Source organism: Mastigoproctus giganteus, chromosome 11 (genome assembly GCF_048544385.1).
Source record: "Mastigoproctus giganteus isolate SK-2022 chromosome 11, ASM4854438v1, whole genome shotgun sequence".
Lineage (NCBI taxonomy): Eukaryota > Metazoa > Arthropoda > Arachnida > Uropygi > Thelyphonidae > Mastigoproctus > Mastigoproctus giganteus.
Window position 1 is genome coordinate 20,798,901 of NC_143585.1, and position 18,552 is coordinate 20,817,452.

General features: G+C 40.9%; 1 protein-coding gene across 1 annotated transcript in view; it reads left to right on the forward strand.

The window, feature by feature from the left end:
- The window catches only part of LOC150077761 (diacylglycerol kinase theta-like), a 517,440-nt gene that overhangs the window by 231,506 nt on the left and 267,382 nt on the right, over window positions 1–18,552 (forward strand). Inside the window, exon 6 of the mRNA XM_090385344.1 lies at window positions 10,523–10,691. Coding sequence (XP_090241470.1) covers window positions 10,523–10,691 — 169 coding nt within the window. The remainder of the gene's footprint in view (window positions 1–10,522; window positions 10,692–18,552) is intronic.

Consider the following 18,552-nt stretch of genomic DNA (forward strand, 5'->3'; position numbering starts at 1 on the left):
CTTTTGTGACTACATCATAGAATCCAATCAAATTGGTCAGGCAAGACCTTCCTTAATAAAACCATGCTGTGTCTGAGCTATAATTGAATTCTTGTCGAGATGATCCTGCAGTGTTTCTTTAACCAGTGCCTCCATTAATTTTCCTGAAAAAGAAGTTAAACTCACAGGTCTATAATTACTTGTGTCAGCCTTTGATCCTCCTTTGGTATACATGCAAGTATACATGCATCTGTTCTTTTTCTTTGCTACCTCAACACAACCCATGTTTTACTTGTACTGCAATGACTTCCAGCAGTCTCTGAAATATCCTGCATCTTGTTTTCCAGGCTTCTGCTCATTCGAATGGAAGCAGTGCAAGAATCACTTCCACCTCTGCCAGTGGCTAGTGTTAATCTATTAGTTCTTGTATCTGCACAACCTAGTAGTTTTCCGACCCATCTAACTCTGCCTCGATAGTATCAGCGAATATTCTTGCACCCTTTCTATTTAAGTGTATCCCATCCTTGTAAAAGCAGTCTCTTCTGTTAACAAGTACAGACAAGGCTGAAAAAAATTCTACCCATTGAGCTTTGCACAATCTTTACAGGTCCGAATTTATCGACAAGGCTCTCATTATATACTCCCTCCTATCGTGTTTGTGCAGACACTTTCAAATTCAACCCTAATTCATAGCTTTTTTTTGAACAGTGAACTGTACTTGTTAAGTAATTCTGCCAGTCTCCTCCTCTTAATATCATTAGTGCCAACGTGTACAACTATATCACCTTTGTGCCCTTAAAAGATGATATGCTCTCTACGTCATCAACCTTTGCCCCTGGCAGAGGGAGATGAAGAACATTTTCGGTGATGATAAATGGCAAAGAACAAGATTATTCTCTACCAGGTGCAAACGTTGACACTATAACAAATAATTTATCAGCTTAAATGGTATTAGTGAGCGCATAGTAGCACATGTGGGGACTAATAATTAAAACTTAAAGTTTGTGAGATAGGACAAAATGTACTTGTCTGCATTTCCATCCAGACATTAGCCAGGTGGGAAGGAGCAGCAGTGCGTAGCACACGCTTCTTGATTAGACCGGGGTTTGAGCCCATCACCATCAAATGCAGAGGATGCGAAAAGGTCAGGGAATGACCACCGCATATCCCGGAGCAATATGGCCTTAGTTGCTAATGCTCCTAAAAAAAAAAAAAAATAGCCAGCCCCTGGCAGACATACTCTGGTCCTGTTCCATCTATCCTTTTTACGAAGCATGTTCCCCTGACAATAGAGTCGCCAACAACTACTAGTTCCTCTGGATCCAGCGCATTCTTCCTTGGGGGTTGCTGTTGTGTTGTGTTGTGTGATAACCATGTGAAAGCTCTGGTATTGATGTGGGCAGCTGAGAGCTTGATGGGCACTCAATTTAGATCCTTCAAGGGCATGCACCCTTTCCTTCAAGCTCTCATATAGGCCCATAACAATGCTGAATTGTAGCCTGATTTCGTTACACTCCTTGCATCACGCACACACAGACATCCCCCATGGCAATATGATGTCTCAAACCCGATTGCTCCACAAACATCATGCAAGCAGTGCATTTTAAAAGGCTGTGATTCAGAGGGCAACTGCCCCCATATATAAACTGACGCTCTCCTGCAATGGACAAAGGCTGGACAAATTCCTGGCAAATTCAATCCTCACAGTCAAAAACCAACCGTTTAACCTGCCAACATTCTGCAATACTTTGTGTGAAGCCACGATTGATATCACCCTTACCCCAAGGAATAACCCCAAGGAATATTGAAGCCCACATGACAGATTGGACAGTGCAAAATGCCTGGACCACAGCGTATCAGACAACATGGAAACAGTTTTGCAATCCAAAAGGCAGACTGGGAACTCTTCAGAGTACAACTGACCAGCAAGGCTCAAAAAAACGCTGGAGGAACTGGCCAGACAGGCACTGGACAGTAAATGAAAAACCCAGATACACTCCAAGAGAAAATCACCATTATCATAACTGAAGAAGCAGAGACAGCAATGAAGAGGAAAACCCCCTCAGTCAGGAACATGCCCTGGTGGACTCCAGAATTCCAAAGATTGAGAAAACAGGTCCAGACAAAGCGGAAGGAATTCCAAAGAGTACGGAGAAAATGGCCACCAACAAAGGTAGCAGTACTATGGGAACAATACAAAGAGGTGCAAAACACCTATAAAATAAATTAAAAAGAATAAGCGAGTATCTTGGGAAAATCTGGTCTGCAAGACAGGGAACGAGAACCCCTGGGGCGTGGTGTAGAAAAATCACCACAAATGAGCTTCCCAGGGTAGAAGTATCCACTGTAATGAGGATGCCCAATGGAAGCCTGACTAAAACGTGGGAGGAATCGATCACAAATATACTTAGTGCTATCATCATCTGTGAACCACCAGATATCCTTAATGACCAACAAAAGTTAATATGCCAGGCAAACCAAAGGTATAGAACCGCCCTTCACAGTCGATGAATTACAGGGTGTGGCTTTGAAAATGCGCAACAGGAAATGTCCCAGCCTGGATCTCAAAGAACCAGAGGTGGTCAAAAAAGCTGTGGAATATATACCGAACCTGATACTTTATCTCCTCAACCGACGCCTAGAAACAGGGAAATTCCTGACAAGTTGGAAGACTGCACACCTAAAACTTAACTTAAAAAACCCAACAAAACCTCCGGACCAACCGGCCTCATATCACCGCATAGCCCTACTCTCTACCCTAAGCAAACTCTATGAAAGGCTGCTCCACAAAAGGATCATGAACCATTACAAAACTGCCAACCTGGAATCACCCAGGCAATATGGATTCAATCCGGCTTCTCGACCATTGAAGCAGTCCAAAACCTCATGACCAAGGCAATCCAAAGTAACAAGAAGAACTTTCTGGTAATAGCAGTGCATTTTGCTGGGGCCTTCGACACTGCGAAGATGCATTGCAGGATCATCTAGACAAGACTGCAGCAATAATTCAGACACAGCACGAGTTTGTTAAGGGAAAGTCTTGTCTGACAAATTTGATAGGATATTATGATGTAGTTACAAAGGAACTGAATGCAAAAAGTAATTATGATATCATATATTTGGATTTCAGGAAAGCTTTTGACACTGTTGCGCATTAGCATTAGCATTAGTAGAGGCATTTGATGCAAGAAAGCAAGCTTATGCAGCATCAGCCAAAAAAAAAAAAAAAAAAAACCTCACTTCCACTTCATCCCTCTGTTCATTCAAAATACCTGTCCAGCTGAGCCTTAAGCTTATTTAGGCTATCAACCTCCACGACAAGGGATGGAAGTCTGTTCCACCAACCAACCACCCGCTGGCTAAAGGCAAATTTCCGCACGTCTATCCTATATCTGTCTTTCCTCAATTTGAATTTATGCCCTCTCAGGTGATTATTCTGAGCTAGAGGAAGAATCCCATCAGCATTGAGCATGCTCAAACCATTCAAGGCTTTATACACCTCTATCAGATCACATCGCTGGTGCCTAGTCTCCAGACACTGTAATTTGCAAAACTTAAGCCTTTCTTCGTAAGAGCACCCCTTTGTTCCATTCACTAATCTTGTTGCCCTTCTCTGTACTCGTTCCAGCAGCTCTACATCCTTCTTGAAATGAGGCCTCCAGACCTGTATACAGTACTCTAGGTGTAGCCTGACCATTGCCTTACACAATGGAATAATCACCTCCTTATCCCTGCTGGAAAAATTCCAGTGTATCATTGACAATACTCCATGAGCTTCTCTTGCAGCCCGTCTGCACTGCTCAGAGAACTTCATATCTGCCTGCACAACCACCCCCAAGTCCCTTTCATTCTCTACCACTGTCAGTGTAGTACCACAGAGTTGAAACGTTGCTCTGGGGTTGCTGTTTCCCATGTGTAGTACTTTACATTTGTCAGTGTTAAACTTCATTTGCCACCTCTCAGCCCATCTGCTCAACCCTACCAGATCCTGTTGCAGCAGCATAGTGTCAGTAGTGTCCTTGCAAACTCTGCCAACCTTTGTATCGTCTGCAAACTTGGACATTAAGCTTGATATACCATCATCAATATCATTTATAAATACAGAAAACAATAATGGACCCAACACTGAACCCTGAGGGACTCCACTAATAACATTAGTCCACGATGAGCAGTGTCCATTGATTACCACTCTCTGTCTTCTCACCCTCAACCACCCCTTTATCCATAGCAGCTATTTGCCTCCAATGTCACACTGCTCCAATTTGTGTAGCAGTCTTCCATGTGCAACAGTATCAAAAGCCTTTCTAAGATCCAAGTATATAATATCAAAGCTATTCCCTGCATCCAGTTCTTTTGTGACTGCATCATAGTATCCAATCAAATTGGTTAGGCAAGACTTCCCCTTAACAAAACCATGCTGTGTCCGAGCTATAGCTGAAGTCTTGTCTAAATGATCCTGCAGTGCTTCTTTAACCAGTGTGTCCATTAATTTTCCTGGAACAGAAGTTAAGCTCACAGGTCTATAATTACTTGTGTCAGCCTTTGATCCTCCTTTGTGAATTGGGGTCACATTTGCACATTTCAAGTCTATGGGTACTTCCACTGAGTCCAAGGAAGCTCTCATAATTATGGCTAAGGGTTTGCTTACTTCCTTTGCTGTCTCCTTTAATATAACTGGATAGATCCCATCCACCCCGGGTGCCTTTCTTGTGTTTATCTTCAACAATTTCTCCTCCACTTTACTCCCAGTTATTTCAAGATTCTGTAGCTTACTGCTAGAGTTGAATACCCCTCTGGCATTCCCCTCGCTGAGTAACTCCTCATGTGTGAATGTCGATGCAAAATATTCATTTAGTTTGTCAGCTACCTGAGTAGGATCATCAACAGTTGACCCATCAATATCAAGTGGACCAATCTGATTCATCCCCTTCCTTCTAGAGTTTACATAAGTAAAGAACTCTTTGCTGTTTTTCTTTGCATCCCTTGCCAAGGATTTCTCGTAATCTGCCTTCGCCTGCTTAACCTCCTTTGTAACTTGGTTGCATATCAACTTGTATCTATCATAGGCTTCTGTGTCATGTGTTAATTTGTAAGTATCCCATGCATTTTTCTTCTCTGCCATATGCCTCATTAGTTCATCTGATATCCATTTTGGCCTAAACCTTGAACAATATTTCTTAGTCGGTATGTAAAGCCTAGTAGCTTCCAAGATAAGTTCTTTGAATGCTTCCCATTTTGAATTTGCTGTTGGTAACATCATCAGTTGGTCCCACTGTATAGAATTTAAATACTGTCTCAGTCCATCGTAGTAGCCTTTACGGAAGCAATAACCCTTCCCTTTACCCCTAATGGTAGTTACCTCTTTGAGTAAATCCCACTTTAGCACACTGTGATCACTGCCACCTAGTGGTTCATTTATCTGCAGATTCTTAATGCATGAAGAATCACTGCTGATAATCAAATCCAAGAGTATTACTCCCTCTAGTTGCCTCCCGAACATGCTGACGTAGAAAACAATCATCCAATAAATCCACAAAAGCCCTGCTAGTGTGTGAGTGACCAGCCCCCAAATTCCAGTCAATATCTGGGAAATTAAAATCTCCCATTATAAGACTCTCTGATTTACTGGCCCACTCTATTTCCCTGTACAGTTTCTTATTATACTCATCAGAGTCATTAGGCCTATAGCACACTCCTACTCTCAGTTTTGATCTCCCAATGCTTATGTCACACCAAACTGACTCGATACTGCACTGTCTAGCGATGTCGACTGGCGTCACTTCCTTGGTTTTTATGTGTTTCTTAACTAATAGCATAACCCCTCCCCCCTTCCTATCCTGTCTATCCTTTCTGTAGACGTTGTACTCCCCAAATTCCAGTTCTGCATCCCTTATATCTGTGTGACACCACGTCTCTGATATCCCAACAATATCTGCCTTTGATGTTTTGAGCAATACCTCAAATTCATCAAATTTGTTTACTAAACTCCTAGCATTGGTGTACACGCAAGTGTACCTGCACCTGTTTCTATTCTTAGCTACCCTAACACAACCCATGTGTTTACTTGTACCGCAATGGCTCCCAGCAGTCTCTGAAATATCATGCATCTTGTTTTTCAGGCTTCTGCTCATTCTAATAGAAGCAGTGCAAGAATCTCTTTCAGTAGCTACTGAATCTCTTTCAGTAGCTACTGGCAGAAGCCACTTTCAGTGGCTTCTGCCAGTGGCTACTGTCAATCTATTGGTCTTTGTCTCCCCCCAAGCTAGCAGTTTTCCGACCCACCTAACACTGCCTCGATAGCATCAGCAAATATTCTTGCAACCTTTCTATTTAAGTGTATCCCAACCCTGTAGAAGCAATCTCTCCTGTTAACAAGTACAGTCCAGGCTGAAAAAAATTCTACCTCTTGAGCCTTGCACAATCTTTCCAGGGCCGAATTGATCGACAAGGCTCTCATCATATACTCCCACAAAGCATGGAAGACTATTGTACAAATTGGAGCAGAATGGTATTAAGGGTAAGTTGCTACAATGGATTAAAGGATGGTTAAGTGGGAGAAGACAGAGGGTGGTAATCAATGGGTGCTGCTCTTCGTGAACTAATGTTATAAGTGGAGTCCCACAGGGTTCGGTGTTGGGTCCACTGTTGTTTTGTGTATTTATCAATGATATTGATGAAGGTATATCAGGCTTAATGTCGAAGTTTGCAGATGACACAAAGGTTGGCAGGGTTGTTAATGACAGTAATGGCAGTGTGCTACTGCAACAGGATCTAGATAATTTGGGCAGATGGGCTAAGAAGTGGCAACTGAAGTTCAACCTTGACAAATGCAAAGTACTGCATATGGGTAGAAGTAACCCCAGAGAAACGTACCAACTGTGTGGTACTACACTTAAGGTGGTAGAAAATTAAAAAGATCTGGGAGTAATTGTGCAGTCAGATATGATTTTTTCTGAGCAATGCAGACTGGCTGCCAGGGCAGGTCATGGGGTTTTGTCAATGATATATAGGAATTTTGCTAGCAGGGAGAAGGAGGTTATTGTCCCTCTGTATAAGGCAATGGTCAGGCCACGGCTTGAGTACTGCGTACAGGTCTGGAGGCCTCATTTTAGGAAGGATGTAGATTTACTTGAGCGTGTACAGAGAAGGGCAACAAGATTGGTGAATGGAATGAAGGGATCCTCTTACCAAGAGAGGCTTAAGTTCTGCAAATTGCAGCAGCTGGAGACTAGGCACCTGTGCGGTGATCTGATTTAGGTGTATAAGGCCTTGAATCGGTTGAGCATGCTGAATTCTGATGGGATCCTTCCACTTGTTCAGATTACAAACCTAAGGGGGCATAAATTCAAATTAACAAAGGACGGATGTAGAATAGATGTGCGGAAATTTGCCTTTAGCCAGCGGGTGGTTAATTGCTGGAACAAACTTCCATCTGTTGTTGTGGAAGTTGATAGATTGAATAAATTTAAGGAGGAACTGGACAGGCATTTGGAGAGAATGGTGTGTTTTTTTTTTTTGGCTGATGCTTCATAAGCTGATACACTTGCTTTCTTGCATCACATGCCACTACTACTGTCTGGTGGCAGAGCATCCTTGGCAGGCTCCGAAAAGCAGCACTACCAGAAAACTTGTATAACATTGTCCGGGTATATCTGTTGGATAGGAAAATTGAGGTTGTCACAACTTTCCGAAGTGTTGTTAAAAACGTCCAAAGGGTCTACCCATAGGGTAGCCCCTTTGGACGGGGCCCACTAATGTGGAACATGGTCTGGGGCCACTAATGTGGAACATGGTCTGGGGCCACTAATGTGGAACATGGTCTTTGATGACTTCTTGGCTCTGGACCTGGGAAATATGGCCAGTCATGCCTTTGCTGATGATCTCATTTTAATGGTGGAAGCAGACTCCAGAACCGAATTTGAAATATAGGCAAACCAAGCACTACAAACCCTACAGAATTGGGCAAAAACACATATGTTAATGATTTCACCAACCAAGACAAACTCAGTATTACTAAAAGGCCCTCCAAATATCAGACGACCACCACAAATAAAGATAGCGGGATCCACCATTAAACTAGCAAAGCAATTAAAGTATCTAGGTATTATCCTGGATGGAAACCTGTCCTTTACACCTCACCTACCTGAGAGAGAAACTAAGGAACTATGCAGCACTTGTAGCAAGAGTATCTCACAGGGACTGGGGACTCAACAGGAAGACTGTGTCCCTATATTATAAAACAATATTCATCCCATCGATCACCTACGGATTGCCAATCTGGTTCAGGAAGGCCGGAACCAAGGTCAACAGAAGACTGCTGGACACTATCCAAAGAAACCTACTTCTAACTATAACTAGGGCCTGCAAAACGGTGAACACCCCCACTCTGCAGGTCCTGGCAGGAGCTCTTTTGCTGGACCTCGAGGTGACTAGATGTGGACTCATGTATTTACTGTCCAAGGATATGCCTGCCTCCGTCTATGACTTTACTTTGGACCCAACCAACAGCCGGATGACATAAGAAACAACGAATAGTGGCTCACACGTTGAAGATTTGGCAGCATAGATGGGAGATGTCACCAGAGGGTCAAGTTACAAGAAGCTTCATACCGATAGTCACAAAAATGTACCCATAAGCCCCCTCATGGTTCTATCCTGGGCTAAATACAACCTTCCTCCTGATTGGCCACGGCCCATTTAAAGCAAAACTGAATGCACTCAGAATAATAGAAGAGTCCACATGCACCTGTGGAGAACCTGAAACCTGGCAGCATATTATGCACGACTGTGAATGCTACGAAGAACACAGAAGTAGACTTATAACTGAGATTCAATACTTGCCGAAAAATGAAGAGTACCACCTATTGGATTCAGAAGATGAATACAAAGCCCTTAGCCGATTTGCACTTGATTTCTTCAATAGACCACAAACAGAAATAGCCATCCACAACGAATAGATGACCACAAATAATAAATAAAGACAAACTGATAAAACATCAACACAGAGGAAAGGATTGCAAAATACTAAGGACAAACGGCGTAATATGCAGCAGAATAAATGAAACAGCATCGACTTAGGAACCAATGGGAGTGGCATCAGCCAGGATGTCGTCACTCCCAGGATAAACCCACACACCTAGAAAAAGACTAATCCCCACCAACTAGTCATCATCGGACTGCACTTGCTGGAGGGCACTGCAAATTGCCACTATGGCGAACTGGATGGGGTTCCCTTGCCCAGCCCACTTCCTCTCCCCATCCCTGGTGTGGTGAGGGGACAGTCTTTCTTCTCCCTCCCCACCCCACCACCCCCTCTTTTCCCTCTGGTGAGGCAAGGTCATGTCCCACTGATATACCTGGGGTCCCCTTCCCTATTGACCCCATATTTCTGTCTTTTCCCTCCAGCCTTCCATCTCTCCCCCCTACTCTACCTATATCGTCAGCGAAAAGCGAATGCCCACACAACGAAAAATTTTAAATGCCAAACTCAACACACTTGCAACCTCTTTCAGCCTAACTAGATTCAAGCATTTATCCCCCCCTGTTTTATTTTTATTTTTTTATTTTTTTTATATATAGGTCCTAGCTACTGAATCCTCAAGAAATTAGGTGGCAGGACCTGCCAGAGTACTTATCTAAAAATACTGATATACCTGGTCTGCCTCCACAGGGCCAAGTGTGGACAACGTTGGGACTCAGTAGGGGTCTAGCGGCTAAACGGCCAGATGAACAACAGAACACTACACATGTACAATATCCATACACTTTTAAATCTCTGGCCTTCCCAGCGAACTGGTACACCCACAATGAAAGCAACGTGAAGATGGGGGAAACCCCTGGTGCCGTTAGACACTAAATACACTTTACACTTTATCTAAATTCAAAATAAACCACAGAGCTTGACTAGGTCTGTAAGCTACTTATAGAAAAGAATTTAATCTAACAAATAAGTCAATAAAGCGGCCAAGTAGAATTAAAAACTTTTCGTTCACGGGAGTTGAAAAACCTGTCCACATGTGGATTTGATACCCTTACCAATACTAAGTAATAACCTACAAAATCTCTATCTAAATTCAATTTAAACTAAAGTATTGTTACTAAGAATATAAAGCAACTCTAAAAAATAAATTAATGTGCCAGTTTAAATCAATAAAAAAGCCTAAACTTCTCTATTTGCTGGAGCCCTAAGAACTTTGCCTGTTCATATGTACTCTCGCACTCACTCTCCAACATACATCTTTAAGTAACCAGAAAATTTTTAGTATTGAGAAATGAAATTCATGTTACCTACTTTTTCAGTCTTGCTACTGACCATTTATATTTTCCTGATTGTTTAAAAGATATAGTTACTAAATCTAATTTAATAATGCAGGTAAATTAACTGAACCTTTGTTCAGTTAATGTAATTGCATTGTTAGATTTCACTGCCTTTCAAGTCAAGTTTAAATTCTATTCAATTTTAACAGAACTTAACTGTTAGACTTGACTAGCAATTAAAATAAAAAGTATATTTATTTCCTAAACTAAATATGTACAATTTCAGGCTCATGCTATCTGCTACAAAAATCTCCCTGCAGAGTGCAACTTTGGTTGTTTAGAAAGCATTATGCTTCCACCTGGTTGTGTCAGCATTCCACGCACAGATGTTCCTTTAGAAACAATTATTGGGGTAGAAATGAGGCGGAGGGAAGTCTTATCAAGAATGTGTTTAGGTAAAGAAATCTTTTCTTGGTTTATTATCTTTAATGTATTACTTTTAAAACACAGTAAAATCCCATTACAATAAATATTTTTAATGAAAATTTTACTAAAATAGTCTTTCCCATTTCCAGACAATTTCACTTATCATTAATAATTTGTAAGTAAGTTGTGATAGTTTTGATAAAAAATATAGGACAGAAAGTTGTCTTCAAAGTCTGTTCATGCATAATATTTATTGGTAAAAAAAGATAGAAAAACTGTGAATATCATGAGTGATTAGTTCAGAACATATAAACACTAGTTTGATTTTTTTCAGTAATGTCAAAATCTCATACCTTGGATGGTTCTTTATAATGATTCTAAAATAATTTCAAGTAGTATTCATTAAAATTAAATTTCTGTACAGTGAAATGATTCATCTTTTGCTAAGAAATATACCATAACAGAATTTTACATTATAGAATAGCATTAATATATTTTGAAAATATTGTTTTACACAACTCCATTTATTTCATCAATTTTGCTTTAGAAAAATACAGTAAAATCTCTGTAAAGTGGACACCAGTGGATCAGAAGAAAGTATGGAGGTGTCTGCTTTGCAGAAGTTAGTATAGCCACTGTCAATAATTTGGAAAAATAAAATTCACTGTAACTGATTTCTTTCTCAGAGTTCTTTATTCATTATCATTGTACTTGTGTTTCATTTAATTAAGTTTTAGTAAACACATTAACTTTTAAGAAAAATGAATATATATATATATAGTAGTAGTAGTAATGGCAAATGATGCAAGAAAGCAAGCTTATATAGCATCAGCCAAAAATTAAAACCTATGCAGTTCCCCACCCATACCCTCCAAGGATTTGTCTAATTTTTTGAATTTATTCAACCCGTCCATCTCCACAACAACAGATGGAAGCCTGTTCAAACAATCAACCACATGCTGGCTGAAGGCAAACTTATGCACATCTATCCTACAACCATCCTTCCTAAACATGAATTTATGCCCTCTCATGTATAGTCTCAGCAAATGGAAGAATGCCAATAAAATTCAGCTTACTCAATCCAATCAAGGTTTAAACATAAATAGTCTTGAGATGCTACAGTATGCAGAACTGAAGCTCTAAGTAAGAGAGTACCCTTTTTTCCCCCCTCGCCAGTCTGGTTGCTCTTCTCTGCACCTGATCCAGCAAATCTACATCCTTCTTAAACTGACGTCTCCAGACCTGTATATGGTACTCAAAATGCAGCCTAACCGTGGCCTTATACAAAGGGATAATTACTTCCTTATCTCTGCTAGCAAAGTTTCTGTATATCATTAATAAAACCCCATGAGCTGTTCTGCCAGCATGTCTGCACTGCTCAGAAAATTTCATGTCTGACTAGAATTACTCCCAGGTCTTTCTCATTCTCCACTGCCCTAAGTGTAGTATCACACAGTTGATAAGTTACTTTGGAGTTACTGCTACCCATATGCATTGTTGTTGTTGTTATTTGGTTTTTAGGAGCATTAGCAACTAAGGCCATATTGCTCCGGGGATATGCGGTGGTCATTCCATGACTTTCCGCATCCTCCGTATTTGTTGGTCACGGGCTCGAACCCTGATCTAATCGTGTGCTAAGCACTGCTGCTCCTGCCCACCTGGCTACGGAGGTGCCCCCATATGCATTACCTTGCATTTGTCAATGTTAAACTTCAACTGCCATTTCTCAGCCCCTCGAACAAAGTTTCCCAGATTTTGTTGAATTGCTCACCCTGTTGACTGTCATTAAACACCCAGCCAAACTTTGTATCATCTGCAGACTTAGAAATTAAGCCTGGTATACCTTTACTTATATCAGTGAAAAATATTGAAAACAACAATGGGCCAAGTACTCAACCTTGGGGAACTTCGTGGACTTAAGTTATAATTTGAGTCCATGAAGAGCAACGCCCATTGATAACGACTCTCTGTCTTCCTCCACTTACCATCCCTTTTTCCATAACAGTAACTTGCCCCTAATGCCACATTGCTCTAGTTTATATAGCACTCTTTTATGTGCAACAGTATCAAAAGACTTCTTGAAATCCAAGTATGTGATGTAAAAATTATTTTTTGCATCCAGTTCCTTGGTCATTGCTTCATAGTAATGTTCTTTTTTATACTCCAGCACGACCGCCAGGTCAGTGGAGTTCACAATAAATCATTGATACATCGTATTTAGCAGTCACGGCTTGACTGATAAATACGATGGATAGGTGGAATAGGACCAGGTTATGATTGCCAGATGCAAAAGTAGATGATGTAGTGCAGATATCATCTTTTAGGGGCACAAAATGCAATATTGTTCTATACATTGGCACTAATGATATTAAGAGTAGGAGATCCGAGGACTTACTTAACGAGTAAAGGGCAATGTTTGTAAAAGTTAATGAGGCAATGGTTATAAGGCAATGGTAAGGCCACATCTTGAGTACTGTATACAGGTCTGGAGGCCTCATCTCAAGAAGGATGTAGAGCTGCTGGAACGGGTACAGAGAAGGGCAACAAGATTAGTAAATGGAACAAAGGGTTGCTCTTACGAAGAAAGGCTTAAGTTTTGCAAATTACAGAGTTTGGAGACTAGGCACCGGCGAGGTGATCTGATAGAGGTGTATAAGGCTTTGAATGGTTTGAGCATGCTCAATGCCAATGGGATTCTTCATCTTTCTCAGAATAATCACCTCAGAGGGCATAAATTCAAATTGAGGAAGGACGGATGTCGGATAGATGTGCGGAAATTTGCCTTTGGCCAGCGGGTGGTTGGTTGGTGGAACCGACTTCCATCACTTGTTGTTGAAGTTTATAGCCTAAACAAATTTAAAGCTCAACTGGACAGGTATTTCGAACGAACGGAGGGGTGAAATGGGAGTGGTGTGTTTTTTTTTTTTTTTTTTTTTTTTTTTTTTTGGCTGATGCTGAATAAGCTTGCTTTCTTGCATCATATGCCTCTGCTAATGCTAATGCTAAGTTGCAAGACAGGATTGAATTTGAAAGCGCCTGCATTTCTGCCCGGACACAATTGGAGAGAATATATGTTGAGAGCCTTTTCAGTCATTTCGGCCCTGGAGAGAATATGCAACATTCATGGGGTAAATTTTTCTCAGCATTGTCTGTGCTTGTTAACAGGAGAGACAGTTTTTACAGGGATAGGATACGCTTGAATAAGGTGGGTGCAAGAATATTTGCTGATACTATCGAGGCAGTGATTGGTGGGTTGGAAAACTGCTAGTTTTGGGGGGTATACAGGAGGTTAATAGCTTAACTAGAACCATATAGAGAAGTGAGAGTGATTCTTGCACTGCTACTATTGTAACATGCAGCAGCTTGGTGGAAAGCAAGGTGTCTGGGACTTCAGGCCCTGCTGTGGGCCATCATGGAATAAATAAATACATAGGGTAACTAAGAGTAAGATATGTGCATGTATACTTGCATGTACACTAATGCTAGGAGCATTGTAAATAAATTTAATGAATTTGAAGTACTGATTAAGTTATATGAAGACACAGTAGGAATGATGGAAACATGGTGTCACTCACACACCATGCTCAGACATTCGTGGTGTTGAATTTGAATATGGAAAGTACAATGTATACAGGAAAGACAGACAGGACAGGAGTGGTGAAGTGGTATGCTCTTAGTTAAGAAGCATATTAAATCGAAGGCAGTGCATCCAGTTGATGTGGGTGACATATGCAATGTTATTATTATTATTAGCTATATGGTGCAAGGAAGCCTGAGGCTTATGCTGCACCAAAAAAAAAATTCCTGAGTTACCCTGAGAGAGAGAGAGAGAGAGAGAGAGAGAGAGAGAGAGAGAGAGAGAGAGAGAGAGAAGAGAAGAGAAGTAAATGAGAATCACCAAGAAAGAGAAGAATGATGATATCCGGCTCAGGACCCTGGTGTTGAGCCAGTTTGGTTCAATATAAGCACTGGGAAAATAAAATTGATGGTAGGAGTGTGTTATAGACATAATGACTGTGATTAGTATACCAAACAGCTATATAGAGAAATAGTGGGCCAACAAATTAGAATGTCTCATATTGGATGTTTTAACTTTCCAGATGTTGACTGGAATTTGTTAGTTAGTCACTCTCACAAGCAAGCCTTTTTAGATTTCTTGGATGACTGTTTTCTACAGCAGTATGTTAGAGAGGTGACAAGAGAAATCAGTACTTTTGATGTGGTTATCAGCCATGAATCTTCATGCATTAAGAAACTGCAAATAAAAGATAATGTGGAATTTAATTAAAAACATAACTACTGTCAAGGGGTAAAGGGAAAGGCTTTTGGTTTTGTCAGGGTAACTGCTGTGGTCTTAGACAGTTTCTAAATTGTGCACAACAGGACCAACTGATGATGTTGCATTAGTAGAGGCATATGATCCAAGAAAGCAAGCTTATGCAGCATGAGCCAAAAAAAAAACCACTCCCGTTTCAACCCTCCGTTCGTTCGAAATACCTGTTCCAGCTGAGCCTTAAATTTATTTAGGTGCTATCAACTTCCACAACAAGGGATGGAAGTCTGTTCCACCAACCAACTGCCCGCTGGCTAAAGGCAAATTTCCGTACAACTATCCTACATCTGTCTTTCCTCAATTTGAATTTATGCCCTCTCAGGTGATTATTCTGAGCAAGAGGAAGAATCCCATCGGCATTGAGCATACTCAAACCATTCAAGGCTTTATACACCTCTATCAGATCACTTTGCAGGTGCCTAGTCTGTACTTGTTAACAGGAGAGACTGCTTCTACAGGGATGGGATACACTTAAATAGAAAGAGTGCAAGAATATTTGCTGATGCTATCGAGGCAGTGTTAGGTGCGTCGGAAAACTGCTAGCTTGGGGGGATACAAGGGCTAATAGTTTAACAGTAGCCGCAGGCAGAGGTGAAGGTGATTCTTGCACAACTTCTATTAGAATAAGTAGCGACCTGGAGCAAGGGGTGTTGGCAGTTTCAGGGACGGATGGCAGTCATCGTGAAATAGGTGGGAATATGGGATGTGTTAGGGTAACTAGGAATAGGAGCATGTACGCTTGCATGTATACCAAAGCAAGAAGTATAGTAAATAAATTTGATGAATTTGAAGTGATGGTCAAGACATCAAAGGCAGATATTGTTGGGATAGCAGAGACGTGGTGTCACACAGATATAAGGAATGCAGAACTGGAATTTGGGGAGAACAATGTGTGCAGAAAGGATAGACAGGATAGAAAGGGAGGAGGTGTTATGTGCTGTTAATTAAGAAAAACATAAAATCAAAAGAAGTGCATCCAGTTGATATAGATGAACAGTGCACTGTTGAGTCAGTTTGGTGTGACCTAAGCACTGTGAAAGCAAAAGAGTAGGCGTGTGTTACAGGCCTAATGAGTACAATGAACAATTGCACAGAGAAATAGTGGGCTAGTAAATCAGAATGTCTTATAATAGGGGATTTTAACTTCCCAGATATTGACTGAAACTTGTGGATTGGTCACTCACACGATAGTCAGATTTTGTGGATTTATTGGATGATTGTTTTCTGCAGAAGCATGTTCGAGAGGCAACCAGAGAGAGTAATACTCTTGATCTGGTTATCAGCAGTGATCATTTGTGTAATAAGAATTTGCAGATAAAGAAACCACTAGGTGGCAGTGATCACAGTGTACTGATGTGGGATTTACTTAAAGATTTAATTACCATCAGGGGTAAAGGAAAGGGTTTTTGCTTCCATAAAGGTGAGTACAGTGGTCTCAGAAAGTTTTTAAATTCTGTACGGTGGGATCAACTGACGACGTTAGCAACAGTAAATTCTAAGTGGGAAGCATTCAAGGAATTAATCGTGGATGCTACTAAAAGTTTCATACCTATTAAGAAATATTGTTCAAGGTTTATGCCTAAATGGTTATCAAATGAACTAATGAGACTCGTAACAGAGAAGAAAAATGCATGGGATGCATATAAATTATCAAGCGACTCAGAAGCCTATGGCAGATATAAGTTAGTCTGTAATCAGGTGACAAAGGAGGTTAGGCAGGCGAAGGCAGATTACGAGAAATCCTTGGCAAAAGATGCTAAGAAAAACAGCAAGGATTTCTTTATTTATATTAACTCGAAAAGGAACGGGATGAATCTGATTGGTCCACTTCACATCGATGGTTCGACTGATGATGATCCTGCTCAGATAGCAAACGAACTGAACGAGTATTTTGCATCTACATTCACACATGAGGAATTATTAAGGTTTGAAAATGGCAGAAGGTTATCAAATTGCAGCAGGATACTTAATGATTTTGTAATAACTGAGAGCAAAGTGGAGGAGAAATTGTTGAAGTTAAACATAAGAAAAGCACCTGGGGTGGATGTGATCTATCCAGTTATATTAAATGAGGCGGCAAAGCAACTAAGCAAACACTTAGCCATAATAATGAGAGCATCCTTGGACTCGGGAGGTTCCCACCGACTGGAGTTGCGCAAATGTATCCCCAATTCACAAAGGGGGATTGAAGGGTGACACTAGTAATTAGAGACCAGTTAGTTTAACTTCTGTTCCGGGTAAAATGATGGAGTCACTGGTTAAAGATGCATTGCAGGATCATCTAGACAAGACTGCAGCAATAATTCAAACACAGCATGGGTTTGTTAAGGGAAAGTCTTGTCTGACAAATTTGATAGGATATTATGATGTGGTTACAAAGAAACTGGATGCAAAATATAATTCTGATATCATATATTTGGATTTCAAAAAAGCTTTTGACACTGTTGCGCATGGAAGACTATTATACAAATTGGAGCAGAATGGTATTATGGGTAAGTTGCTACAATGGATAAAAGGATGGTTAAGTGTGAGAAGACAGGGTGGTAATCAATGGGTGCTGCTCTTCGTGGACTAATGTTATCAGTGGAGTCCCATCAATATTTATCAATGATATTGATGAAGGTATATGCTGAAGGCTTAATGTTGTAGTTTGCAGATGATACAAAGGTTGGCAGGGTTGTTAATGACAGCAATGGCAGTGTGCTACTGCAACAGGATCTAGATAATTTGGGCAGATGGGCTAAGAAGTGGCAACTAAAGTTTAACCTTGACAAATGCAAAGTACTGCATATGGGTAGAAGTAATCCCAGAGAAACGGTACCAACTGTGTGGTACTACACTTAAGGTGGTAGAAAATGAAAAAGACCTGGGAGTAATTGTGCAGTCAGATATGGAGTTTTCTGAGCAATGCAGTGAGGCTCCCAGGTCAGGTCATGGGGTTTTGTCAATGATATATAGGATTTTGCTAGCAGGGAAAAGGAGGGGATTGTTCCTCTATATAAGGCAATGGTCAGGCCACGCCTTGAATACTGCGTACAGGTCTGGAGGCCTCATTTCAGGAAGGATGTAGATTTGCTTGAGCATGTACAGAGAACAGCAACAAGATTGGTGAGGGGAATGAAGGGATCCTCTTACCAAGAGTGGCTTAAGTTCTGCAAATTGCAGTGGCTGGAGACTAGGCACCTGCACAATGATCTGATTGAGGTGTATTAGGCCTTGATGGGTTGAGCACGCTGAATTCTGATGGGATCCTTCCTCTTTTTCAGATTACGAACCTAAGGGGGCATAAATTCAAATTAAGAAAGGACAGATGTAGAATAGATTTGCGGAAATTTGCCTTTAGCCAGTGTGTGGGTGCAAGTTGATAGGATGAATAAATTTAAGGATGAACTGAACAGGCATTTGGAGGGAATGGTGTGTTTTTTTTTTTTTTTGGCTGATGCTGCATAAGCTCATACACTTGCTTTCTTGCATCACATGCCACCACCACTACTACTACTAGTCTCCAGACACTGTAATTTGCAAAACTTAAGCCTTTCTTCGTAAGACCAACCCTT